We start from the raw sequence: 27,523 nt of genomic DNA on the forward strand, positions 1-27,523 counted from the left end.
GGCTAAGATCTTCATAAGGGCGAAAAGGGGAGAGACATTGGTTCCTATATAACGTCGTCCACATGGCGTGGCAGCAGTGGGAGACATGTCCAATGTAGTGGCACCGAAAGCAGATCGGTTTGTCGTTGTGAGTTCGCCATTCTGCGGGGTTGCAAGATCGTGGAGGAACAAATGGGTAACTTCGAGATGGATTGATGGACATTGGTCGGTAGGAGGGTCAAGAGACGGGGCCGGTGAGAGGGAACCCTAGGTTGGTGAATTCTCACCGTGTGACCATCCGAATAACGGTGGCCGCAGGGGTTTTTGTTATAGTGGCATGGTTGAATGGAGAGGGCTGAAGCGGCGCTGAACTTGCCGCTTCAAGTTCCCGTCGAACGATGCGTTTTACACTCTGCTCAAAGGGTGGTGTGGTGGCGCAATCGGAGCAGGTGGACGTAGCTGCTGTGTTTGACAACAATATCTAAAAACGTTGTTCGCAACCGAGAAAATTGAGGGCACACGACGGCTTTTAGTCGTTGCGAAACGGTGGTACACTTGAATGATGCGGCCTATTGTTGAGACATTGGAGTAAACCAGCAAAATGGAAGGCATCGTGCGCGATTCCCTTCGAAACGTGACCAACTTTCTGAGCTTCAGACATTACTTCGTTCACTTTTCAGCAAAAAGCGAGCACTTCTTGTATGTAGGACACTTCAGTTGGCGACTGGAGACGGGTGGGGAGCTCCTGTCGTGCAGGTGCGTGGTGACCGGTCGGGTCCCCAAAAATGTCACGTAGCTTCTTCTTGAACGTGTCCCAGCTGACGAGCTTGGACTCATGTGTTTCGTACAAGACACGCGAAGTTCCGTCTAAGTAGAAGAGAAGATGGCCGCTCAGTGGCCGCTCTGACTGACTCGTTCATACAGACGAAGCCAGTTGTCGACATCGAGGCCAGGCTGCGCAGCAGAATGTCCCGGGATCACGTTGTGCGGGGTCCGCGACAAAGGTTCTCGTAGAAGCCGCAGATGAAGAAGTGGGTGGGTTGCCAGGAGAAGGCATGGTGGGAAGCTGGAGGATGCTACCGCTCTGAACCTGCGTGGTGAGGACGGGGAGCGTTCCACGTCAACCAAGTATGTTGCGTGCGTAACGGGTCGCTTACACTGTAGCCTATTCACAATATATATTTGCAAGAACGTTTGCAGAGCTGGCCAGTCTGGCTCCGAGCTCGGGCAGCAAGTGACTTCGTCCTCTTCGTCGGGCGCACATGCACGTAGACAATGTGCATTCCGGCAGCCTACATGTAGCAGTATTTACACAGGGTTGGTCAGTTACCACAACATGATCTCCCGAAGATTGTATTAAACGAGACGAAGTCCCTTCATGCACTATCGTGAGCAATATGTGCTCGAACACGCGAGCGCGTGGAAAATGGCCTGGAACCCTACATCGATCGATTCGCAGCGGCCGCTGTCGGAAACAAAGTGGTAAGGGCGCCACGCTTCCGATAGCTGCTGACACTCCCGTCTCGATATCGTAGGAGCAAAACCGGCAGCTTGTAGTACGTCCGAAGCCGCTACCGGCAATATCAATTCATATTGCCGCATGCATGTTGACATTTTGTGGGACGGTGCACGTGTGTGGCTGATTAAAAGGACGAAGAGTGGTCTCCACTTGGTGTCTGGTCTACCGGTCGCGCCGCTGCTGCTTCATTTGATTGATTAATATATGGGGTTTAACGTCCCAAAACCACCATATCATTATGAGAGACGTCGTATTGGAGGGCTCCAGAAATTCTAACCACCTGGGGTTCTTTAACGTGCGCCCAAATCTGAGCACACGCTCCTACAACATTTCCGCCTCCATAGGAAATGCCGACGCCACAGCCGGGATTCGAGCCCGCGGACTGCAGATCAGCAGCCGAGTATCTTAGCCACTAGACCACCGTGGCGGGGCCACCGCTGCTGCTGCTAGTTTGAAATATATTTCATCCACCGCCTAGTCGATACGGCGTCTCTCTTCCGTACCATATTTGGTGGAGGTAGAATATTCCCCGTCCTCACCACGAAGCTTCGCAGTGGCCGCACCGTCCAGCCTCCGGCCATGGCTTCTAATGATAACCCGCCACCGCCATCAGCTGGAGCGCCAGCTACTACGTACCTTGTGATGTCCCACCCCCCAGATCCGGGTACGTTCTCCGCCCAGCCTGGCCTTGACGTGGACTACTTGTTCCGCATATTGTACGAGCGCGTTAGCCTGTCTCACCGATGGGACCCTACCATGATGCTCGCCAACGTAATCTTTTACTTGGATGACACACCACGTGTATGGTTCGACGCTCATGTGGCCGAGCTTACCAGCTGGGACATCTTCAAGGAGCGACTACGCGACATCTTTGGGGACCCGTCCGGTCGACAAACGGCCGCACGACAAGAACTTGCCCACCCGAGTACAGTCATCAACCGAGTCGTATGTCTCGTACATAGAGGACGTGCTCGCGTTGTGCCGCAAAGTGGACGAGCAAATGACCGAGAGCGACAAGGTGGGCCACATACGCAAGGGCATCGCGGACGACGCTTTCAACTTGCTCGTGTACAACAACGTCACGACTGTCGATATCATAATTAAGGAATGCCGCCGCTTCGAAATGGCCAAAAACCGCTGCGTTCGGCCTCATTTTTCACGCCTCCCTAACACGGCTGTCACGTCAACCTGTACCGATCTCGGGGCCGCACCACCCTTGCACGAGAATGTCACACGCATTGTTCGGCGCGAGCTTGAGGCGGCCCGTCCGGCGCTGTTTCATGCACTTCCATTCGGCCAGGGCACCGTGCAAACTCCTCCGGTGGTGTCAGTTATTAAGGCAGTCGTGCGGAAAGAAATTGCTAACCTTGGTTTTCCTGCCGCCTGCTCCGTCTCCCGACCGGACTACATACCGATGCCAATAAATGCACCACGCCACGATTCATACTCTCTGCCCAGATCCCGCAATGCGACGGAATGGAGAACAGCAGACGACAAGCAAATCTGCTTCCGCTGTCACCCAGTTGGCCATGTCTCCCGCTACTGCCGCAGCACTTGGACGCCCCACACCCCCCACCCGTTGGTGCCAATTGCCTTCTTATCCTCGGCCATACGCGGACCGCCGTCGGTATTCGCCCAGCCGTGACTATACTGCTTCCGACGCAAACCAATGGACTCACGAGGCGTCTAAATCGAACTTTTACAGGCACGCTCGCTAAGTATGTTTCTACCAACCACACCAACTGGGATCTCGCATTGCTGTACGTCACATTTGCCTATAATTCTTCTTGCCATGACACTGCCGCTTACTCTCCATTTTTACTGTTGTTCGGCCGAGAACCTACATTACCCCTAGATACAGTTATTCTGTCTATCGCAACACCAACCAGCGAATATGCCCCTAACACTGTCACTCGGGCTGCTCACGCACGCTCAATCACCCGCACTCGCTTTCTGGCCTCTCAAGAAAACCAGCGGCGTTTGTACGATCAACGGCACCGCGAGGTGCACTTTTTACCCGGTTCATTGGTGCTGCTGTGGTCCCCAACCCGAAAAGTCGGCTTGTCGGAAAAACTTCTTTCCCGCTGCACAGGTCTATATCGAGTCCTTCGTGAGGCTACTCCTGTGACATACGAGATTGCCCCTGCTGCCTCATCACCTTCAACTGCCCCACAGACCACCGATATTGTACATGTGGCATGCTTGAAGCCTTACCACTCTCCCGCTGACGTTTACATCTAGATGCACCAAGACAGCGCTTTTGCCGCCGGGGATTATGCGACATGCTTGTTGACATTTTGTGGGCCGATGCGCGTGTGTGCCTGATGAAGAGGACGAAGAGTGGTCTCCACTCGGTGTCTGGTCTACCGGTCACGCCGCTGCTGCTAGTTTGAAATATATTTCATCCACAGCCTCGTCGATACGGCGTCTCTCTTCCGTAACAATATCATCGCGCACAGCTACATCCAGCGTCATGCTCCGCCGTGGTGGTCTAGTGGCTAAGGTACTCGGCTGCTGACCCAAGGTCGCGCGTTCGAATCCCGGCTGCGGCGGCTGCATTTCCCATGGAGGCGGAAATGTTGTAGGCCCGTGTGCTCAGATTCGGGTGCACGATAAAGAACCCCGGGTGGACGAAATTTCCGGAGCCCTCCACTACGGCGTCTCTCATATTAATATGGTGATTTTGGGACGTTAAACCCCACATATCAATCAAATAAATCAACATCCAGCGTCATATCAAATAATGTAGCTGCCACGATATCGGCTGTGACGTAGTCTCCCGTGATGCGCAGGTCATGCTTTTATCAAGTCTAGGTGGTGTTGGCTGGTAATTTTCATACGCTCTTTACATTATTTTTCCTTACAGTAGTGATATCGCGGACAACGGCCGTTTTTGCCTAGTTTTGTTTTAGGTTCCAGTGCCTAAACATGTCACAAGTGTATATGCATAAGTGGGAAAAAGTGGTTCAATTATCACTGAAAGGCTACTCGCAGCGCAACATTGTTACCTTGACAAGCTGTAATCTGAACCCAGTCAACACGATAGTCCAAGCGTATCGAGATGAAGGATGAATTAAGGAGGCGCCACACATAGGCGACCCCGTGCCACATCGTTGGACCAAGATCTGCAAGTTGCTGTAGTCAGCGAGAAGCCATTTTTGAGTGCGAAATATGTGTGCCGTACTCTAGACCTTGCGAATGTAAATGACAGCATAATACTAAGGGAAGCCGCACTCCGAAGCCGCATCTCCGCTCAAAAGCCCCTTCTCGCATGTGCCAACAAAACGGACGGTAGAGGACTGTAAATATGGCATCTTCTTCGACGAATCAACTTTCTTCAGCCGCTGGGACCAGCAGACAAGAGTGTGACGCACGGAGAACACGCGTTTCTGTCCGCAGAACATCAAGGAGGTAGCCGCAAGTGGTCGCACATCAGTAAACGTTTGGGCAGCTATCTCGCGCGACGGCCTAGCTCCCCTTGTCGGAACCTCCGGGAGATTCACAAGTGATGCATATTGCACGCTGCTGGAGCGTGCGTATATGTATTCTATATGTATTTAATGACCCCCACCCGGATGGATGCTATTTATTCCAACAGGACATGTCTCCCGTGCATACAGCAAAGGACGTCGCACGTATTTTATATGAGTGAGGGGTAATGCGCCTTGAGTGATGCGCGAAAAGTGTGGGCATGAACATTATTAAACACGTGTGGGCACGTATGAATGCTAAATTTTCTAGGCTTTCTTTGGACTTGGTGACAGCTGATGAACTGTGGGAAGCTCTACAAGAAGAGTGGAAACATATGAAAGCTAACACAGGCTTCATCAAGGCCCTCTACAGGATTCTTCCAGAAAGAATGGAAGCCGTGATTCAAGCTGGTGGAGCCATAACCCGTTTTTAGCCCAGTAAACACGTATCAAAAGGCAAGCTAGCTGATAAATTGTGTGCATAAAAATATTGTAACAATTTTGGAAGCATCCAATAAATATTTTGAATTAACTACAGCGTGCGACTTTTTTCGGACCACTAGACCAACAAACTGCACAATAGTCATAAACAACAATACTGTTTTTTTTTTCTACGCTAGCACTACAATATCAAGGTGGCATCTTTGCGAGACGTTCTCCGCTAGCAAGTAAAGGGATACAGGTGTGTTTGGCAACGAACCCTAGGCAAGAGATTACGACATTCTGCATGCTTTAATCTCTTATCATTGCTAGCGGCCGATGGCACGTAATAAGCTGCCGTTTCGAAGGAACACCAGAGAAGGGGGAGTGAAAACAGCTAATGGAAGAGCACCCCTAATTTTCCCGCCGGTTTCGGCAGCGCCATACACGTACGATGCTATCTCAGTTTTGAAGATATTCGCCACGCGCTCGAGCGTTCGAGCTCATATTGCTCATGATAGTACATGATTGCAGAACTGACCACTTCTACCTCATAACTGTTGTAGTTTCATTAAACAGTACTTCTTGTGCTCAATCTGATCGTTTCAATGATCCTGTGATATCTCCAACTGCTAACATGTCTCTTTTTTCTTGCTTCCAGATCAGTAGCAAGCCAGCTGATCAAGGGTCAATCAGTTCGTGCTGAATCATACGACATCGTCACTATTTATTTCAGTGACATCGTAGGATTTACATCACTCTCTGCCCAAAGCACTCCTATGCAGGTAACTAAGTGCATTAGTTTTTAACCTCGAGTGCCCGGATTTGAAACTTCGTGAAGCTTTATTCATTCCAACGTTCCAACACTTGCGATGCTGATAGGGCAACGCAGGGGCTACATTTAAATGTGGTTGAAATATATGATTACCCATGCATGGGGTTGCATCACGGCCGCGGTGGTCGCATCTCGATTGAGGCAAAATGATAGAGACCCATGTTGTGTGCGATGTCACAACAGTACATGTTCCGAAATTCCGGAGCCCTCCACTACAGCTTCTCTCAAAATCATATCGTGGTTTTGGGACCTACAGCCTCAGATATTATTTGTTATTACAACTAATTATGTTATTAGTATTATTATTATTAATATTATTGTCGTTGTTTTTATTAGTATTATATGATTTCGACGTGCGTTAGCACCAGTGGTGATCAAAATTTATTTTAGTGCTATACCAAGACGTTTCTCATAATTTTGAGGACGTTCTCACAGGTAAAACCTAGAATTTATTTTATTGAATATGCGACGTGCCCACTCATAGCTTTCTTAATAAAGTAACGGTAAACTATGACCTTACTGCATATCCGCTCCGTCGAAATTTTTTGGAATGCAGAGAATGCCAGAATGCACAATTTACCTAACAAGTCAAGTTTCCTCACAATTTGTGAGTTTTCAATGCGACGCATTTCTTTGCGTAGTGCAAGCATTTCCGGCATCTATCTATCTATCTATCTATCTATCTATCTGTCTGTCTGTCTGTCTGTCTGTCTGTCTGTCTGTCTGTCTGTCTGTCTGTCTGTCTGTCTATCTATCTATCTATCTATCTATCTATCTATCTATCTATCTATCTATCTATCTATCTATCTATCTATCTATCTATCTATCTATCTATCTATCTATCTATCTATCTATCTATCTAGCTATCTATCTATCTATCTATCTATCTATCTATCTATCTATCTATCTATCTATCTATCTATCTATCTATCTATCTATCTATCTATCTATCTATCTATCTATCTATCTATCTGTCTGTCTGTCTGTCTGTCTGTCTGTCTGTCTGTCTGTCTCTTTGTCTATCTATCTATCTATCTATCTATCTATCTATCTATCTATCTATCTGCTGTCTGTCTGTCTGTCTGTCAGACAATGTATGTATGTATGTATGTATGTATGTATGTATGTATGTATGTATGTATGTATGTATGTATGTATGTATGTATGTATGTATGTATGTATGTATGTATGTATGTATGTATGTATGTATGTATGTATGTATGTATGTATGTATGTGTCTCCGCTTACGTGTGGGTGCTCTTAACTTGGCGTGAACCAAAATTAGTATGACAGAGTAAGATGATTTGACCAATATGACACGCTGGTCAGGACACGGATGAACGAAAGCGCGGACGGACTGACGGACGCTTCGCCCCGCTCATCATCATTCACTTTGTAGACACGCCGTGATTTTTTTTTTTGAAATCTGACAAGTTTAAAGTAATACTTGTAATGGCTAATCAACTCATTTTCAACCCTTACCCTCAAGAAGTGAATTAGTGTAATGAGCAAAACACCATCGGATTCATGGCCCATCCCCCAGACAGAGTTGCGCCAAGATGTTGAGAAACGAGCATTGTTTCTTTTTTCTCTTCAAATGCGTGACATGTGTGGACAAATCGTGGCCTCCCATGGCGACCCCAGTAATGGCCCAACGCGACTTGCTCAAATCAGCAAATAGTTAATACTTGGCTTGCAGAGCAGTGGTTTCTTGTGTCTGGAGCGTCATATATATCTCAAAATAAAGAAGAGAAAGCGATTTTGACTGTTCTTAAAAGGATCCACCTACTATTCAAAAGCTACTGACGCAGTAATATATGACTATTCAAATTCCATTCCGTTCACTATTCACCACCTAAACGAATTTACGCGCTATGTAAATGTCATATTCAAACTGTTGCGTCACCACACCTTTAACATCTTTGCCTTTTCTTTTCGTTTACGTGTCTGTCTCCGCTTTACGGTATTCAAGAAAAGCAGTAGCGCTCTCAGCCGCGATCATTTCACATTATCGTGTCTTGTATATTATCCGCAATTATTTTAAAAGCCGCAACCTTTCTCTTTTGCACTTGTACTGTGTGTTGTGAGCTGATTATTATTGTATTTTCATGAGTGCGTTTTAAACGTTCTAATAACACTAATTCAAGGTTTAGTTTTCACAGGGCAATATACCTGCCACAAGCCGCTATTCATGAATGACTGCGATATGCCCTATTTCCTGAAGTGTGGATTCTGCGCGTTTAGGTCATAAAGAGACACTAGCATAAAGTTATCAATTAAATATTCGTGTTCAAGTAGGTTATGAATAACTGAGCTGACTGCTACCAACAAACAGAAATTCAGTTACCCGTAGATCAGAAAAAGTCGCAGCACTACACTTTCAAATTCATATTCATATTTATTTATTTCCAACATGTTTTTTTCTCAACAAGTTGGGGGTCCCTCGGGCAAAAAAGCGGTTGAAAAACTACTTGAGAAAACCTGAGGGCCCACACACACGGCAGCAGTTTGGGAATGCAAGCTTTTACATTTATAGCCGAAGAAATGAACTAAAATTGAGAAGAATTTCACTTTGTGAAAGTTAGTTTTGCTTCTGGAATTGATATCCTTTCATTATCTTTTGTCGCAGGTTAAGCGCTTTTTATGTGTAATAGTAATGATAAGGCCCATGCCGTGAGCGATAAATTTTGATGACCACACCAGACTCAATAGGCTTGCCGGCCAAACTCTTCGGGAGAAGGGGGTGGACTCGATTAGGCAACTTATTCCTTAACTGGGAGTCGAGCACTCTTATTGGTCATTAGTGAGACAACCATATTTTTATTCGTGAGAAAAATTCAGCACTTCACAAAAGTTGTCTTCATGACTTATTAATTATGTGCCCATGTATATTATGCTTAGTAAGTGATTGCCCGTTTTGCATCTCATTTTTTTTAGGTGGTGGACTTGCTCAACGACCTTTACACCTGTTTCGATTCTGTGATTGAAAACTTCGACGTTTACAAGGTAACAATCTATAAATTTCATGTGCATTAAAGCTGCTCATTCATGAAAGAACGGAGTGAAAAAAGAAAAATTCTGGAAAGGAAGTAACAGGGAGCAGAAAGGTTGTCCCGACGTTTTTCTCGAATTTTGAAGCTTGCTGTCTTAAATACCCCTTTTATGTTAACCGACTCGCAAAACAACAAGTCTTACTCTTCAATCAATATTTCAGTAGGTAACTTTAGAGAATTTCTAAAGGCCTTAGATGCATCTACAAGCGCGAAAATTGACAGTCGGCGATGGCGTCCCGCGGTGTCAAGGACAACAGGAGGGATGCTAAGAATTGTCGTCCTCCTTAGGCATCAGGAGGTCGCAGATCTGGAAAACTTGTGGCGTCATTATGACATGATCGTATGACGCTCCATTCCATAACGTCCCATGATGACGTCATCTCGTGAGATCGTAGCTTGGTAATAGGTGGGTCAACTACAGATGCAGTGAATCCTAGAAGGAATAGAAATACAGCAGGCAGGGCTGCGTGTGGTAGGCTTCCCTTCATTGGCGAAAAGGAAAAAGTCACCGTTGCCGTCGACGTAACAGCAGTTTTAGATGCGGAAGCATCTTATACTCGCGCCTTGTAGTGCGCCGTCCGCGCCGTCCGCGCCGTCCACACCGCTTCTCGAACATTCGACAGCTGACGCGCGCGCATGCGCCGTCGCGCCGTCGCCCACTCTTCCACCATCTGTGCATCCCTTCCTCCTCTACACACCGCGCGTGCTTCACTCCTCCACCATCTGTGCACCCTTCCTCCTCTACACACCGCGTTCGACATCTACAATTCTCCTGATTCTCCAGTGGACGCGGGAGAATCGACGCGATCGGACGCGTCTGCACCGAGCTCCGGAGTTTTCCGATGTTTCAGTAGGAAGACGTGCCATAGCTCAAGATTTCTTGTACGAATGGTTTCTGCAAATCATACCGGTCCCGAGGATACAACTTTCCGACAGATATTGGTCACAATTTTCAAGTAAGCTTTTCATCTTTTCACGCCACGCCGGCAAGATCCGCCACTGGACGCCTAAGCCTAGCGACGCTACACCGAACGCCGCTGTCGCGGCCGCTGGGACACTAGCCGACATGGAAATCGAGGTCGACGGCGTCGAAATCTCTCTCGAAGAATGGTCAGACGATTCCTGGACACCACCTCAAGGTTTCCGAGCCCAGGCGAAACGTCACCAGGCACTTAAGCAACAAGCCCAAATGAACGACGCGCAAGTAAGCAAAGCCCCCAAAACTCCACCAACCCCCCGGCCGCCGCCGGAACTGAAACGCCATCCCTTGCCAAGACTGCCGTCGCACACGTACCACATCGTGGGACGCCCCAAGACACCCATTGACCTCACGCGCACATCACCCGGAGACTTGCAGAGAGCACTGCTTAAAGCGGCATCTCTGTGTGACCTGGACCCAGCCAAGCGTGATCAACTACGCATACACCCAAGGAATAACACTTTCACCGTTAGTGTGGCAACCACCGACCGAGCAATCGCGTACCAACGCATCACATCAATCCTCCTCGGAGAAGACCGGCAGATTGAGCTACACATGTACGCCCCGCCACCAGACGACGCGATACGAGGCATTTCTTTCTACGCCCACACGTTCCCCACCGATGATGAGACGCTGAAGGACCTTCAAGACAGCAACCCTGACTACCAAATAGTAGGTGGCCGACGCATGGGAAAAACGAAGAATTTACTTATAACGCTGCTCGGGGACCACCTACCTAGATGGCTTCTACACCGTGGAGGTCTCATTCGAGTATACCCTTTCCATCCCAAAGTAGACGCATGCTTCAACTGCCGGAAGACCGGGCACCGCTCCGATGTGTGCCCTCAACCTAGGCGCCGACGCTGCCCGCGTTGCGGAGAAGACCACGAGCCACCGCCGCAAGGAACGCCACCAACATGCCAAGCACGCTGTATCGTCTGTCAAGGAGGACACATGACGAACAGCTCAAGATGCGAGTACCGCTTCGCCAAAAAGTCTGAACCACTTAACGCAGCACAAGCAGGAAAGACGCTACAAACCGAGTCACCAGCGACGCAGCAAACCTCAAATGACGATAGCCCGCCTGCCTTGGACGAGCGTAACTACCCCAGTTTCGGGACATCACAAACGCCGACGAAACGCGACAGCCGATCGAAGTCACGATCTCGCCAGGGTCAAGCAGCCTCCCACTCTAGGTCCAAATCAAGAACCCGATCATCAAGTCGCATCCCACATGCTGATATATCCAAAGCACCACCAAGCAACCCTAGTGTAGCATGGGCGCCAAGCGCAGCGTCTCCGCTGCCATCATCTCCCCCGCAGCCATCGAAACCGTGCGCCTCAACGCATGACCCGCTCGTCAAGGAACTTACGCAAACAATCAATGCGTTAAAATCCCAAATGGCGACGCAACAAGCTCAGATCGAAGTGCTCCTTGCGCAGAACCGCTCCCTAGAAAGTAAACTGGCAAAGGCCAGCCAGTCCGTGCATAATTCAACTCAACAGCCCCAACCACCCGCAGCAGCCAAACGCAAAGCAACGACTTCCACGGAAACGCTGCAATCCGAAGAGGACATGACGGCGCGAATTATTGAAATGGTCAACGCATCCGTTGCTGAAGCCCTCCGCACGACAGTCCAAACCACGGTCGTCAACGCCGTTCGTGCCGCCGTAACAGAAGCCTTCGCAACCGTAGACTCACGCCTAACGAACATAGAGACACGGTTCTCAAACATGGAAGCCACCGTAAACAACACCGTAGCCGGATTAGAAGCACTCAGAACTGCCACAGACACCAGTTTTGCAGTAATCAAGCAAAGCATGGCCAGAGCACCAGCTATCACACGCAACCGAGTGACCTCTCACTCTTCCACCCAGCACAGCGAACCCACGACGGCCTCAAGTAATGCTCCAGCTGCTGCATCATGGCCAGCACCCACTTGACTATATGGCAGTGGAACTGCAGGGGCTTTCGTAAAAAGAAAGCCCACCTGCAGCTACTCGTACAAGAAACACAACTGCCCAATTGCCAAACGCCTCCAGACGTCATCGCACTACAAGAAACAATGGCTTCTGTCTCACTCCCTGGATACATCGCTTTCCAACAATTCACCGACTCGCACAACCAAGAAGCCCCAAGTACAGGCACGCTCGTCCACAAGAGCCTCACGGCGAAACAACACGACTTAGAATTCTCGGACATTCCACACACGGTCGTTGAAATTCTTCCGCGAAAACGCTCGCACCAATCAGTCTTCATCCTCAACGTATATTGCGCACCCCGGGCACGCGCCGACGACTTCAACCTGCTCTTCCAGAAAACCACATCACTTTCTCGAGGCGCACAACTGCTTATACTGGGCGATTTCAACGCCAGGCACCCTGACTGGGGCTACCTGCAGGCGAACAAACGAGGCAAGAAGCTATGGCAACTCGGTCAGGACCTCCGGCTCACTCTACTAAATGACCTGCAGCAGTCACCAACCCGCATAGGAAACAGCGTGTGTAGGGACACGTCACCCGATCTCACATACTGCAAGAATATTGCGCAGGCCAGATGGGAGAACACCTGTCAACTCGCTGGTAGTGACCACTACATCATTGCCATCCAGGTACAGACGTCCGCTGGCAAGAGAGTACACAACGCCCTCGCTCAAATCACGGAGTGGCCAAAATTTAGAGACATCCGTGAAAGTGAAGCCCCAGAACGCATAACAAACCTCAAGGAATGGACAGCCTCCCTAAACGACCACGTGCGACGCACAACGCGCGAAAGTAAAGCAGCAGAGGAAACGCCTGCCACAGACTCTCGTCTTCTCCACATGTGGGACGCACACGCCAGCCTGCTGCGCAGATGGCAGAAGCAGCGCTACAATAAGAAATTGCGTCGCCGCATACAGGCCCTCTCTGAAGAAATTGAGCGACACAGTACCTACCTCGCCCGCCAACAATGGGGCCAGCTGTGCAGCGGACTCAACGGACAGCTAGGCAACAAGAAGACGTGGCACCTGTTACGCCACTTACTGGATCCCGACGACTCGAAAACAGCCGCACGGCACAGACTTAAGCGACTTGTCCACCAACACCCCGGATCAGACGAAGATCTACTAATTGAACTGGCGGACAAATACATCAACCAAGCCCATCAACCAGCGACACCGTTACCACCCTATGAAGGTAAACCAAATCCAACTCTTGATGCCGACATCACAGAAGCCGAAGTGTATGCAGCCATTCTAAAGCTTCGCACAACTTCGGCACCAGGTCCAGACGGCGTCTCGAACAAAACAATCCGCAACCTAGACGCAAGGTCAGTAACTGCCCTTACTGAATATTTCAATGACTGCTGGCATGCCGGAAATATACCAGAAGAATGGAAGCACGCGAAAATAGTGTTTATACCAAAGCCCGGAAAAAAGGCAGACTTATCAAATCTTCGCCCCATCTCGTTAACTTCATGCCTTGGCAAACTATTTGAGCACGTGGTCTTGGCTCGGCTAGAAACACTTGCAGAAGAGCAAGACCTTTTCCCCCCAACCATGCTCGGTTTTCGCGCCCACTTATCTACTCAAGACGCCCTCGTACAAATCTACCACGATTTGTTGAAAGACCCCGTACGCGCGGGCACGCGAGCAATGCTAGGCATAGACCTACGCAAGGCGTTCGATAACGTAACACATGAAGCGATAGCCCAGCACTTGGCTTCAACAAACCCTGGGGAACGCATTTACAACTACGTGTGCTCTTTCCTCCAAGGCCGTACTGTGGAACTTTCCCTGATTGACAGCAACGCCACGAAGAGACTTGCCCTATCCAACAAAGGCACGCCACAGGGAGCTGTTCTCTCACCTTTCCTCTTCAACCTTGTAATGAGCCAACTCCCACAGTTACTAGACTGCATACCCAATATCCGACACACCCTATACGCGGACGACGTGACGGTATGGACCACTACTGGCTCCGACGGACAGATCGAGGAGGCACTGCAACGTGCTGTGGACACAGTGGCCGGATACGTCGCGTGTGCAGGTCTCGAATGCTCAGTGGAGAAATCTGAACTCCTCCTTCTTCGTCCTCCTGACTACCGTAAGGTTAAACACCCGCCACTACCAACCATCACTCTCAGAATGGCCGGATCCGAAATACCGATAGTGCAGCACATGCGGGTACTCGGCCTTCACGTACAAGCCGGCAGGGGCAATACCGTCGCACTAGAGAGGCTTGCGGTCACCGTCACTCAGACTGCCCGTCTGTTAGGAAGAATCTCCGCGCGGAAACACGGCATGAAAGAAAAGGAACTTCTCCAGCTGTTAAACGCCTTCGTAACCACAAGAATAACTTATGCCTTATCGTACCTACGACTCCTCCAGGCTGAAAAAGAAAAAGTAGACAGACTTATTCGCACAGTCCACAAGATCGCTTTGGGCCTCTCCCGCACCACATCGACCATGCACCTCCTCAGCCTTGGAATTCACAATACAATAGATGAACTTATCGAGGCTCACCGAACTGCACAAATTGAACGATTGCGTGGTAGTAAAACCGGAAGATGGATACTTCAACGAATCGGAATTCCCTCGTCACCAAGCGGACAAGACTTCATCTCGCTACCGCCTCTCCTCAGACAGCGCTTCATTGTGCAGCCGCTGCCGAAAAACATGCTGGCCGGCATTCATGACGGTAGACGATCAGCCCGCGCCAGAAACCTTCACAATACCTATGGTACGAACACAAAAGTGGCTCACGTCGACGCGGCAAGCTACCCAACCCCCAAACAAGCCTTTGCAATCAACGTCTCGTCGAAACGTACCCCAGTCGATATAGAGCCTACCACGAGGTGCGCCGGCTCCATACGCACACAAGACCCAACCGAGGCCGAAGAAGCTGCCATAGCACTCGCCGCAATGGCCGGTTTTGAAACAATTATCAGTGACTCCAAATCTGCTATCATCCGATTTGCCCGGGGCACTGTTTCCCCAACCACGGCGCGCATCCTCCGTCCTCTGCCCCGAGCGGCACGCAACGCCTCAGGCGACACTACTGCCAGCAGCACCGACGATGACGATCCTCGTTTAATCCAACTCATCTGGGTCCCAGCGCACGCAGGAAACCCGGGCAACGAAGCCGCCCACAGACAAGCTCGAGGACTCGTATGCCGAGCGGTGGGCCAGACTTCGGACCACGATATCGAAGCAACTGAAGCACTCATCACCTTTCACGACATCACACAGTACTACAAGCTATCAAGGCAAACCAGACCACCCCCGCACCCGGAACTAAACAAAGCTCAACAAATCACTTGGCGGCGGCTTCAAACGAACTCATTCCCTTCCCCGTACATATACAGGCACATATACCCTGCCTTATTCACATCTACGTGCACCCTTTGCAAGACCCAGACCGCAACCTTGGATCACATCATCTGGGGATGCAGCAAGGACCCTCCCCCACCAAACCTCCTAGGACAGTCACCTTCAAGTGAGGCCTGGGAGAGAATCCTCACGACCACAAGCCTGGACACCCAGCTCCGGGCCATCAAACGCGCTGACGAGGTGGCGACCAGGCATGGCCTGACAGCCCTCGCCACTTAGGAAACCGTCAGCTGCCTTAATAAAGTTGTTTACTACTACCAGTGGACGCGCATGTGGCGTCGCGCTTCGAGAACATTCAACAGCTGACAGTGCATGCGCCGTCGAGCTGTATATATACTCAAGGTCGGCGCTCGCTCGCTCAGTTGCCGCTCGTCGGTTGGTTTGTACGGCGCGTCGACGTCCAAGGTCGCGGTGAAATGAATTCCAACGAATCCACAAACACAATGATCGACGTCCCTTCGACCAGCGCCGCCCTTTCGCATACGTGTGTACGTGTTCACTCATTTAACACCCCCTCCTACAACCACGTTAACCAATTTAGCCATCGACCCAAGTAAGTCGCAATTTAACACCCCATTTCACAACCACGTTAACCAATTTAGCCATCGACCCAAGTAAGTCGCACTTTAACACCCCGTTAACCAATTATATGCTCCGCATCCTCCTCAGTGTTCCCCCGAGGGAAGCTGCGAGCAATTTTTTTCACACATGACTCCGCACGCTGTGAATCGGTTCGGGGAATTACAGTCGAGCAGCACATTTGGTGTTTAACAGAACTCGTATGCAAGCTGTGTGCGTGGTCCTATACACTAAATCTTGTCAACGATGAAGCCACGGTAGTAACGCTATTCTTCTCAAGCAAGACTTCTCAAAGCTTGCGTGAGTGGTGGTGTCGAGCAGTTGCAACAATCTTCGAGCTGCGTCTCGCTCAGCAGCTCATGAATGGCACTTACTGGAATACTAACCATGATGGCCATTTTGTATCTTCGTCCATCAACTTACAAGGCACAAAGGAGCTGTCCCTTTCAGTTGAAGCCTGATATCTCCCATAACATGCATGTAGCTTAGGGCGATTATTCCACTCGTCAGCTACATTGCAGGTACAGAAGCGCCTTGTCTTTAGAAATGGCTGCATTTGGGCAGAGAAGCAGTGGTGGTTTTGTTTGGTTCACGGCAGTTCGAAACCGCTTCAAGTTGCACTCACACTACATTTGAAATCACGATTCGAGCCCGCGGAATGAGTACAACGTAACCATACGTCAGCCATTTCCGCATCCCCGCTTCGGTTCTCGAAGAGTGATTCATGAAATGACAGAGGCCCAAATCACACTTGGGATCATCGGGGCACAATGCCAAAATCCTCGCTTGCAGCGTGAATTTTTAAATGCTAAACATTTCTTAGCGAACTTCGGCGACTTTGAGCATATCTATCTATCTATCTATCTATCTATCTATCTATCTATCTATCTATCTATCTATCTATCTATCTATCTATCTATCTATCTATCTATCTATCTATCTATCTATCTATCTATCTATCTATCTATCTATCTATCTATCTATCCACCTACCACTTTTAGCTCTCCGGGCCGTTTGGATAATGGTATAATACCAAACTTGGCATGGGATAATATGACTGTATGAAGAACGTATTTGACCAGTCATAACATGAAAATCATGACACGCGTGTCATGTAACAACATTACTGCATGCCACGCTCATGATGCGCTCGCGGCCGTTCCACTATCGTCCCATATACCAAATTTAGTATTACATTACGTTAATAGATTACAAAGGTATGTGACTGGTACGAACATGATAATTATGAGATGCGTGTCATGTAGCAACATGACTACATGCCACGCTCATGGTGCGCTCGCGGCCGTTTCGCTAGCCTAACATGTGCCGAACTCGGTATTACGTGACGCGAAAAGATGACATAAGTAAATGACATATCCAAACATGATAATGACGACATGTGTGCCATGTAACAACATGAATACATGCCACACTCATGATATGCTCGCGGCCGTTTCCTTAGCTTCACATACTAAATTTGGTATTACGGTACGTCAATGGATGACGAGGGTATGTGACTGGTGCAAACATGATAATCGTGAAATGCGTGTCATGTGCGAACATGACTACACGCCACAGTCAAGACACCAATACATTTCGACGTGACGTGGTGCGCGTGGTCGCTGGCGTTCATTTCGTCGCATCACGCCGGCATTGCCATGCTTGGCGCCGTTCCTGCCATATACTCGCAGGCGCGCGCCACGCTGCGTTGCTTTGACGTATAGTCGTTTCAGCGCGTCCGCCATCCCTCCTTCACGAAAAGAGAGAAACGCAATGTTGTCTGGGTAACGCATCGGCATGAAATGCAGCATGTCGCATTTCGCGCCGGTTGTTTGCCGCGCCGACGGACGCTGGTCGTGCCGGTCGCGCCTGGCGCGATACTATAGAATTCTCGCGTTTCGCTGTGTCGCTGTCGCGTGTCGCTGTGCCCAGTGTGCGCGCGCGTCAACGCTACCTTGGAGTATATTGGGCCCTTCATAATGCACTCGCGGTCGTTTTGCTAGCTCCACATGTACCAACTTTGGTGTTGTGTTACGTCAATGGATGGCGAAAGTACATGGCTGGTGCGAACATGATAATCCTGACACACGTGTCACGTAAGAACATGACAACCTGCCGCGCTCATAGCGTGCTGGCAGCCGTTTCACCAGCGCTACAAATACTAAATTTCGTACCACGTGACTGACGTGAATAGATGACGAAGGTAAATGACACATCCAAACATGATAATATTTATACGGAAGTCATGTACGACATCATTTACCTCCACCTCGTAACGTTCTGCTGACTTTGAAGTAGCATATAAACCTTCCTCATCCGTGCTTCGCTCATCAGCGATTCCCACTGTACGTTGTATCTGCCAATTTATTTCCTGCCATGTGAATGCTGGCTGCGAAGAGATCATAATCGTGTTGCATGTCACGTGACTGATTCGTCCGCGATCACGTTCGTCGTATATTTAGGTGCAGAAAGCTTCCGGTGGTTGGTCTGGTAGTTGTGACAATGCGTCTACTAGGAAAAAAAAAAGATAATTTTTGCCTTACATGGACTTGTCTTAGTTGAATTATAATGAATCATCCGAGTTTTTTTTTTATTGCGTTGGCAATTATATGGAAACTCTCGGCTGGATTTTGCCGTCGGCGTCATTCACCGTATATGTGCACTATATATATGAAAACCCAAGAAAGAAAAAAAAAACTTGGCCCCGTATCGGCATGTTTCACTGCAAATGTCGTCGAAAAACGATAGTCTTGCGCCTGGAGAGTCTGAACAAAACGTTTATTTGATGTTTTGCCCGAAAAAATAGGTGAATAGGATTCTGGAGGGAGCGCCTCGACGCGCGCAGGGGAGGCGTACAAGTGCATCGAGGCACTCTAGCGTGTAAGACATGAGCGCCATTTGGCAGTTACCTTGGAAAACGAAAAGATGGCTTCTGATATGGTAAGCGCACGGTATGCACGCCTGTCTCGGAGGTCATATAGTGTAGAATGCAACGCCACGGGGAAGCGCCACGTGCACCTTGTAGTGTTAGCAAAGCGTATAATAACGCTTCCCTTTCCGTGCATAGCGTTGCATTCTCAGCGTAGTGTGATAAACGCTATGGTCCTAAGACTTACTTACGTATGGCTCCTCGGGTGGGAAAAAAAAATTGCCCGCAGCTTCCCTCGGGGGAACACTGAGGAGGATGCGGAGCATATAATTGGTTAACGGGGTGTTAAAGTGCGACTTACTTGGGTCGATGGCTAAATTGGTTAACGTGGTTGTGAAATGGGGTGTTAAATTGCGACTTACTTGGGTCGATGGCTAAATTGGTTAACGTGGTTGTAGGAGGGGGTGTTAAATGAGTGAACACGTACACACGTATGCGAAAGGGCGGCGCTGGTCGAAGGGACGTCGATCATTGTGTTTGTGGATTCGTTGGAATTCATTTCACCGCGACCTTGGACGTCGACGCGCCGTACAAACCAACCGACGAGCGGCAACTGAGCGAGCGAGCACCGACCTTGAGTATATATACAGCTCGACGGCGCATGCACTGTCAGCTGTTGAATGTTCTCGAAGCGCGACGCCACATGCGCGTCCACTGGAGAATCAGGAGAATTGTAGATGTCGAACGCGGTGTGTAGAGGAGGAAGGGTGCACAGATGGTGGAGGAGTGAAGCACGCGCGGTGTGTAGAGGAGGAAGGGATGCACAGATGGTGGAAGAGTGGGCGACGGCGCGACGGCGCATGCGCGCGCGTCAGCTGTCGAATGTTCGAGAAGCGGTGCGGACGGCGCGGACGGCGCGGACGGCGCACTACAAGGCGCGAGTATAAGATGCTTCCGCATCTAAAACACACCACATGTAGTATTGCCGTGTTCATCTTGTTCCTCGTATATGCGCAATATTTTCTTTTCATTCGACAATCTCACAAGTATGAACGCAGAAACCAGAGCAATATTTTTGGACGCTGTGGATGTGGTTGGATTTTGGCCGTTTCGGGTATCGTTTTGGTGGACAAGAAGATAAACAGACAGACAAAAATTTCTGCGTCGATGTACCCCAAGAAAGACTATTGTCTTCAATAATCTAGAAAAAGACTGCGGCGCGTGGAATCAAACCTCCCACCTTTGAATTGTGGGTGCGAGGCGTTAGTCACTGAGCCATGAAGGAGCATCTTCTTCAACGTTCCAACCTCAACCTATTTATATCTACCACTTACCGCTGCCGATGGCAATCGCGTGGGAACCATGGCCTCCGAGATGGTAGGCGCTGAGCGTGTTTTTCTCCTGCCGTCCCGATCGCCTCGCTCCCCAGCAAAATGAAGGAGTATCATAATGTGAAAATATATGGGTGCAAAAGGTAAAAGAAAGGAAGCACTTGATAGGAAAGACTTTCAACTTACAACCACGCTTTTGCTAGAAAACATTCATTGCAAGAGAACACCGAAACGCGCAGGTGCAACCAACTATCACTGCAATGTGCCACCCCCCCCCCCCCCACAAAAGGTGTGTTTATCTACTTCAACTGCTCAAAAAAGGCACCTCTTTTTCATTTAGTGCTACTGAAGGAACACTGATATACGTGCTTGCGTTCGCCCTAATTTGTTCTGCTTCCATGATTTACCTGGTCAATCTGAGTTTAAATTTGCCCAGACAGGTGAGAGTCATGAGGCAAGCGAGCGCAAAGCTCAACCCTAAAGCTAATGGACGAAACTTCGTGATAATTGCGGGAAGTCTAAAGGATGTCTTAAATGAAGAATCGGCAGGACTAGCGACCACGCTGGCGAATGGGGCCGATGACACGTGTGCCATTCTTCTCAGGTATAGATAGTAATATGCATGATACCAGATGTACTGGTGCGTGACGGCAACATGCAAAGAGCAGTTGTCGACGCAAACAAAGAGATATGACAGATGTCGAGAGAAACGCTTTGAGGTAGTGGAAATAAAAGAAAGGTGCATAGGTGAGGTGGTTTCCAACGAGGACGACTTTGTGTCGATAGGAGGCTAGATCATGCGGTGGGTTGGTGACTTGCAGCTATAGCCTTGTTGTGGGGCACGCAGGCCCTTCAGGGTCCTGGATAACTAGCAACGAGGAAAACAGCCAAGGGGACTCTTTGACAGATGCTACAGAGAGAAACGATTCCAAAGTGGCACCAATATCTAAGACACGTAGAGCCCGGGGCAGAAATCGACGTAGCCACGAGGGCTGAGTCAATTCAGACGTAGGGTACATTAACATGCAGGGTGGCAGGAGTAGGCTGAAGTGAGAAGAGATGGAAGAACAGCTAAGGGAGTAGAGGCTGAGAGTATATGTGTATGTAGAAACACATCTTAGGGACATGGAACAGCCACCTAACAATCCGAACTACGCATGGGAATATTTTAAAAAAGCAGAAGGCAGCAGGAAGGAGGGTGGCATAGGGGCATTCATTCATAAAAGTACAGACTGGCAAAGGATCAAGCAGGAGTGCAAGGAACATTTATGACTAAAAGGGAAAGTGGCAGGACAAATGGCGTTCCTGGCTTTTGTATACTTTTGGACTGGGGCAAAAGCCAGAGATGAAAACCAAGAAATAGTGCAGTGCATACAAAATGACATAGAAGAATTAGGAGAAAAGTGTGAGGTAATTTTATTGGGAGATATGAATGCACACATAGAAGATATGGATGGATATACTGACGCAACAGGCAGAATGCTAATAGATATGTGTGACAGGCATGATTTAATCATTTTCAACGGTACCGAGAAATGCGAAAAGCAGATAACATGGGAGGTGGGAAGGCTGCAGTCGACAATAGACTACGCAATAATGTCACATAACATGCATGATCGACTAAGGGTGATAAGTGTATGAATATGGGTCCACGAGCTTACGTATAGTGATCACAAACGTATAAAGCCAAGTTTTAGAAGAACAATGAAAATGGGAAGGAGGCATAATGAGCAACCACATAGTAATATTTATTCATAAAGGCAAATAGAAATAGCAAATTAAGAGATTGAGAAAATAATCATCGAGGATACTAAAACAGAGGGGACATTATCAAATCTAACTCAATTGTTTGAGTTAGAGCTTGATAAGGCACGAATCAAATCAACCGGAAAAAGGAGACAAAAACCCAAGAGCTGGTGGCATTAGGAAGTTAAGAGAGCCATAGGAAGACGTCAGGAAGCCTCCAGGGAACACATGTGTGCTAAACAGATGGGTGAACCAGAAGATGATGTCACGAAAATAAATGGCATAACATTTTGAGTTGCAGGAGGGAAGCGTCGAATCTGATCAGTGAAAAAGTTAGAAGAAAGGGGCCCAATGGATGGTTGAAGTAAAGAAAAAAGGATAAAAAGGCAGCTGCAAAGTTTTGGAACCATCTCAATTCTCTGAACAATAGGACAAGCATGGAACAGAGGTTTATGACCAAAGTTCAAGGGGTTATACTAGAAGGGGATGAGGCAATTAAATATATAACAACAGTGATGACAGAAAAATTTTAACACCGAGAAATCGCTGCACGCACCATACCAGATGAGGATGAACCAATTAGTGCAGTGGCTCCACTGGGACAACGTAGGAAAGGGCAGAGAAGGGGGTTCCTAACAGCATATCAACAGGCCGTGACGGCATCTAAAGTATGCTAATGAAGGAACTAGGACATAACTCTCAGCAAACCTTAACACAGGCAGCGAGCGAAGCAATAATGAATGGTGAAGCCCCCAATGGGTGGAAACTAAGCAGGATGAGCATGTTCTATAAAGGAGAGGGGGACAAAGCTGACATAAACAACTAGCGTTGTAGAACAGTGACAACAGTAGTTTACAGGCTGGTGATGCAGATAGTGAAGGCAAAACTACAGACATGGGTGCAGAGTGAGGAGGTGCTGGGAGAACTACAAACTTGGTTCCGTAAACGAAGGAGGTGGGAAGACAATCTGTTTTCATTGATTCAGTGTATTGAAATAGAGGAAAAAGAATACAGGCCCCTGTGGCTGGTATTTTTAGATATCAAAGGAGCTTACGATAGTGTAATTCAAGAAGGCTTGTGGCGAATATTGGACACACTAGATGTGGAAGATGTAGTCACGCATCTTATAAAGGATATGTATAAAAGTAACAAGGTAGATAAAAATAAGAAAGAACAGGTATCAAAACCTATAGAAATACAACACGGGCTTCTACAGGGATGTCTCTTGTCACCTTTGTGTTTTATGCTCTACCCACGGGGACTAGAAACCAAATTAGAAGAGAGTCGACTCGACTTCAGTCTTTCTTTTGCCAAGCAAGGAAAACACGTTGAACAGTAATTGCCAGCATTGATGTATGCAGATGATATTAATAGCTGACAACAAGGCAGATCTGCAGAGATTCATAGACATGTGCTGTATTGAGGGAGGTAGGTTAAATTTAAAGTAGGAAAAAATCGGCAATCATGACTTTTAATGATAACGAAGGCAGCGAGCATAAGATATAGGAAGTCACGCTAGAAATAGTTGATAAATACAAATATTTTGCCATCTGGATGAATAGCAAGGCTGAGTACCTAAGAGAGCACGAAAGATACGTAATGACTTGGGGTAATAGGAATACAGTTGTAATGCGAAATAGGGCATTCTGTAACTACAATAGGTATGACGTTGTGAGAAAAATTTGTAAAGGTGTAATAGTCCCCGGTTTGACGTTCGGTAATGTGGTCTTGTGCATGAGACCAGAGGTTCAAGCAAGATTTGAAATTAAACAACGTGGCATATGTAGAGTGTCTTTGGGAGTATACGGGAACACCCCAAATCAGGGGGTACAGGGTGACATGGGATGGACATCGTTCGAGTGCAGGGAAGCTAGCAGAGAGATAAAATTTGAGGGGTGTTTGAAAAAAATGAAAGAAGAGCGTTGGGCTTAGAAAGTTTCAGCTACTTGTACATAAAAAATGCTGATACTAATTGGAAAAAGCGAACTCGAAAATCTTCAAGCAAGTATTTAGACGATAGCAGAATATGAATCCTAAAGAAACTCGGTTAAGACGAAGGTGAAGGAAACCGAGAGGGACATGTAGAAGATTGGAATGTTTACAAAATCATCAACATAGACCTACCGAACTTTTAATCAGGCAATTTCAAAATAAAAGATTTATTATAATTATTGGGGTATTTCTCTGCTGTTCGAGGCCAGAACGGGAGTATTGCGGACCAAGACGTACCGAGCCAAATACCAAGGCACAGATACATTATTTAGTGCGTGTGAAGAAGAGGAGGAAGCAGCTGAACATTTTCTGATTCCGATTCTTTATTTCAGCATTCATTTACAATAAATGCAAGGACAGGAGCATTTGATAATGTTCTGTAAAGGGCTCTACCCTATGGTCAAAGATGATGGTGCAAAAGTTTTTTAAACATTGTGGTTTAGAGACTGTGAAAGGAAAATAGACTTCAAACGGGTAGAAATAACCAGGAGGAGGCTAATTTATTGGTGGCTATATTCAAGGCGCGAGAGAAATTGAATTCTTCAACACATAGTGATAGTACTTAACTTTATGCCTAGGTGGTGTGAGCCCTCGCCCGATCTAAAGGGCGCAGCCGGATACATTTATCAATTTATACATCCGGTGATCGCGGCAGAAAGCAAAGCGCACAGGATTCTATGGTGTGCGCATGTTTTTTTATTATTATTATGCTGCGTACGAGCAACAATCACCGCCAGAATCTTCTGGCTGAACTGAAGGAAAGTATGTTTCTTTATGTTACTGCATTTATTTAGGTCCAACTTAAGAAAAAAAAACATGGCAGCTGCTGCATTTTTTGATAGGTAATTGTAAGGAGGTATCGACTCGTATGTGGAAGTATTACTTTTTTTTCATTACGCTACGTTTTGTCTCGGCGCTAAATACCTCGATTTAAAAAATATACATGCATTCTAGCATTCCATAATTCTGCAGACTTGTATGGAAGAAAACTGGGCTAATTATCATCGTTCAATCATATTACTCTACTATCCGGACTCAAAAGTTAAATATTATATCGCGTACGGATATTTATGACGTAGTCAAACGAAGCGCAGTTGCACTCAGGATAACTGAGTGGCCTGGTCATTTAATTGAAATAAGGTAGGAGAAGAAATTTTGCCGGAATAAAGGCTTCGATTAGCCAACCTACGTTCACTCCCCACGTCTTTCACAGCGTAAGTGCCTGAGTTGTCAGCGTCTCATTTTTGTCGTTTGAATTTTGATGATATTTTGGTACCAGAATGGCAATACCTGTGTCTTATTCATTTACTGCACTCTCGAGTGCCTAGAGATCTAAGTGTCGCATATGTAGCATAACGGTGTCTTTTTAATGAAAACTGAGTATTCGCCATCGTAGACTACTGAAGAAAGAAAAAGGGCACATTTTCACTGCTATGTAACACTGCAGTGTTTCATACCGGTACATCAAGCTATGAACGCGTGTTGTGTAAGCATTGAACAATTGAAACACTTCGATGTTCGTTCTTACATTGCCCAACGTATCCACTGAACACCGTAAAAATCAGAGTGTGAATAGGCGATTATAAGTGACCAATACGTGCCTGTAACCAGACCGTGGTCGTTGCAGAACCGGCGAACGTTCAGTCTAGACATAGTCGAGACTGAACTCAACTGAACGCCATGCGTCTAGACATATAGTCTAGACGCACGGCGACCACCTTCACCCTCCTCCTTCTATCCTGCTTCTGCGGCTCGACGGGAAGAATCTTGAAACGATTTTACAGTGAAAAGCAATGCTAGTTAAATGAAATGAAAAAAAAAGCAACCCACTTAATCAAGTGTAACCCATGAGCGTAGAACACGGCACTCTTCTGACTTCGCTTGTTGATTAGGCTGTCATTTTTTTCTTCGCCAGTGCCTTCTATACTATACAGCCTGCAAACTTCGAAGTACAGTAAGTTTCCAGCACATGCAGATCTCCTGCAGAAGCATCGCAATTATATGCGCTCAAATAGGGGCGGCGCAAATCAGCAGCAAAAAAAAGAAAGCCCATTTGAAAAATATACGGTGAACCACTGACTTAGCCTCGTACACCTTGGCCCGACATTGCCAAGTGATCACGAAGTTATATAAAAGCGCAAAACCATTTTTTTTTTCTTTGCCACATGCAAGCTCTGCCAACAGCGCGGCAACTTTCCGACCATACGAAGGAGCGCCGCGGTGCGGAGCAAAGAGTGGGCCACTCCCACCTCTTGTAAACACGCTCTCTCTGTGCAATTGTGACGGCTGGAGAGAAACCCGCCGCGCGCCCAGCATCTCGGAGGCCATCGGGAAACTGTCGTCCTTCAGCACTACCAGTGAGATGACGCAATGAATGCGCGTCGTCTAACGTCCCTAGTTGAAGCAAGTTTCCAAGGTAGCGACACCTTTCCCTTTCTTCCTCGCTTGTGTTCCTGGAGCGCCCCCTACAAGGTTCAAATCTTTTATCAAAGAGCAAATGTTTGGGTTCAGTTGCTACGGTGAATAGATGCAAATAAAACAAAATGGAACGAAATGAGTTGTAGAATAAGCGATTACCTTTATGAACATAAACGGTACAGCACAATAGCAAGGGGGATGTGCGTTACTGAACTGGCAACGTTGTGCAATTCTATATTTTACCATAGCCTCCTCTATAACTTTGTGCCCGAGCGGTCGGTCCCTCAGCGCCGTCCCCCGAGCTATTATGGGATGCGAGCGCTCCTGGCGGAGCGCCGAGGCGCAAAACGAGAGAATGGATGGCAGCTATGGAGAAAAAACCGGCTTTGAGTAACTACCGAAAGGGCAAAAATGAAATAAGGAGGGAGGCATTTTACGATAATTCAAGGGGAAGCGCTTTACTGTTTGAAGCGAGATCGGGTTGCCTTAGAACGCGTAGTTATAAAGCAAGATTCAGTAAAGAAGAAGAACAATGCACATGCTGCGGGAAAGATAAGGAAACGGCGGAGCATGTTCTGATTGAATGTGGAGATATCCACCCAGGTGTACGTTTGGGCACGAGCCTACAGGAAGCCTTGGGTTTTAGGGACAACAATGGAAAGCTGAACACACCCGCGATTGAAATAAGTAAGAGACGGTTAGAGTATTGGTGGCAGAAAATTAGAGAGAAAGGACAAAAATAAATATTGGAAAAATAAAATATGGACAGTGCGCCGTAAATGGCAGAGAACTTAAGCTGAAAATTTACCTTTTTTTCCATTAAGATAGAATGACGAGTGCGACGAGTGTGACTGACAAACACGACTTGGCAAAAGATTTTCATGTCAAACCATTGTCTCGAAAAGTGCTCAAGCTTTGAGCGCGAAATCAAATAACAAAGCTCACATTGCATTCTGCATAC

At 47.7% G+C, this 27,523-nt stretch overlaps 1 protein-coding gene across 1 annotated transcript in view; it reads left to right on the top strand.

Moving 5' to 3' along the window:
- The window catches only part of LOC119171523 (atrial natriuretic peptide receptor 1), a 770,478-nt gene that overhangs the window by 564,065 nt on the left and 178,890 nt on the right, over positions 1-27,523 (top strand). The window contains exons 16-17 of the mRNA XM_075892139.1: positions 6,050-6,173; positions 9,161-9,229. Of these exons, the coding sequence (XP_075748254.1) occupies positions 6,050-6,173; positions 9,161-9,229 (193 nt within the window). The remainder of the gene's footprint in view (positions 1-6,049; positions 6,174-9,160; positions 9,230-27,523) is intronic.

This window comes from Rhipicephalus microplus, chromosome 4, assembly GCF_043290135.1.
Source record: "Rhipicephalus microplus isolate Deutch F79 chromosome 4, USDA_Rmic, whole genome shotgun sequence".
NCBI classification, from domain to species: Eukaryota; Metazoa; Arthropoda; class Arachnida; order Ixodida; family Ixodidae; genus Rhipicephalus; species Rhipicephalus microplus.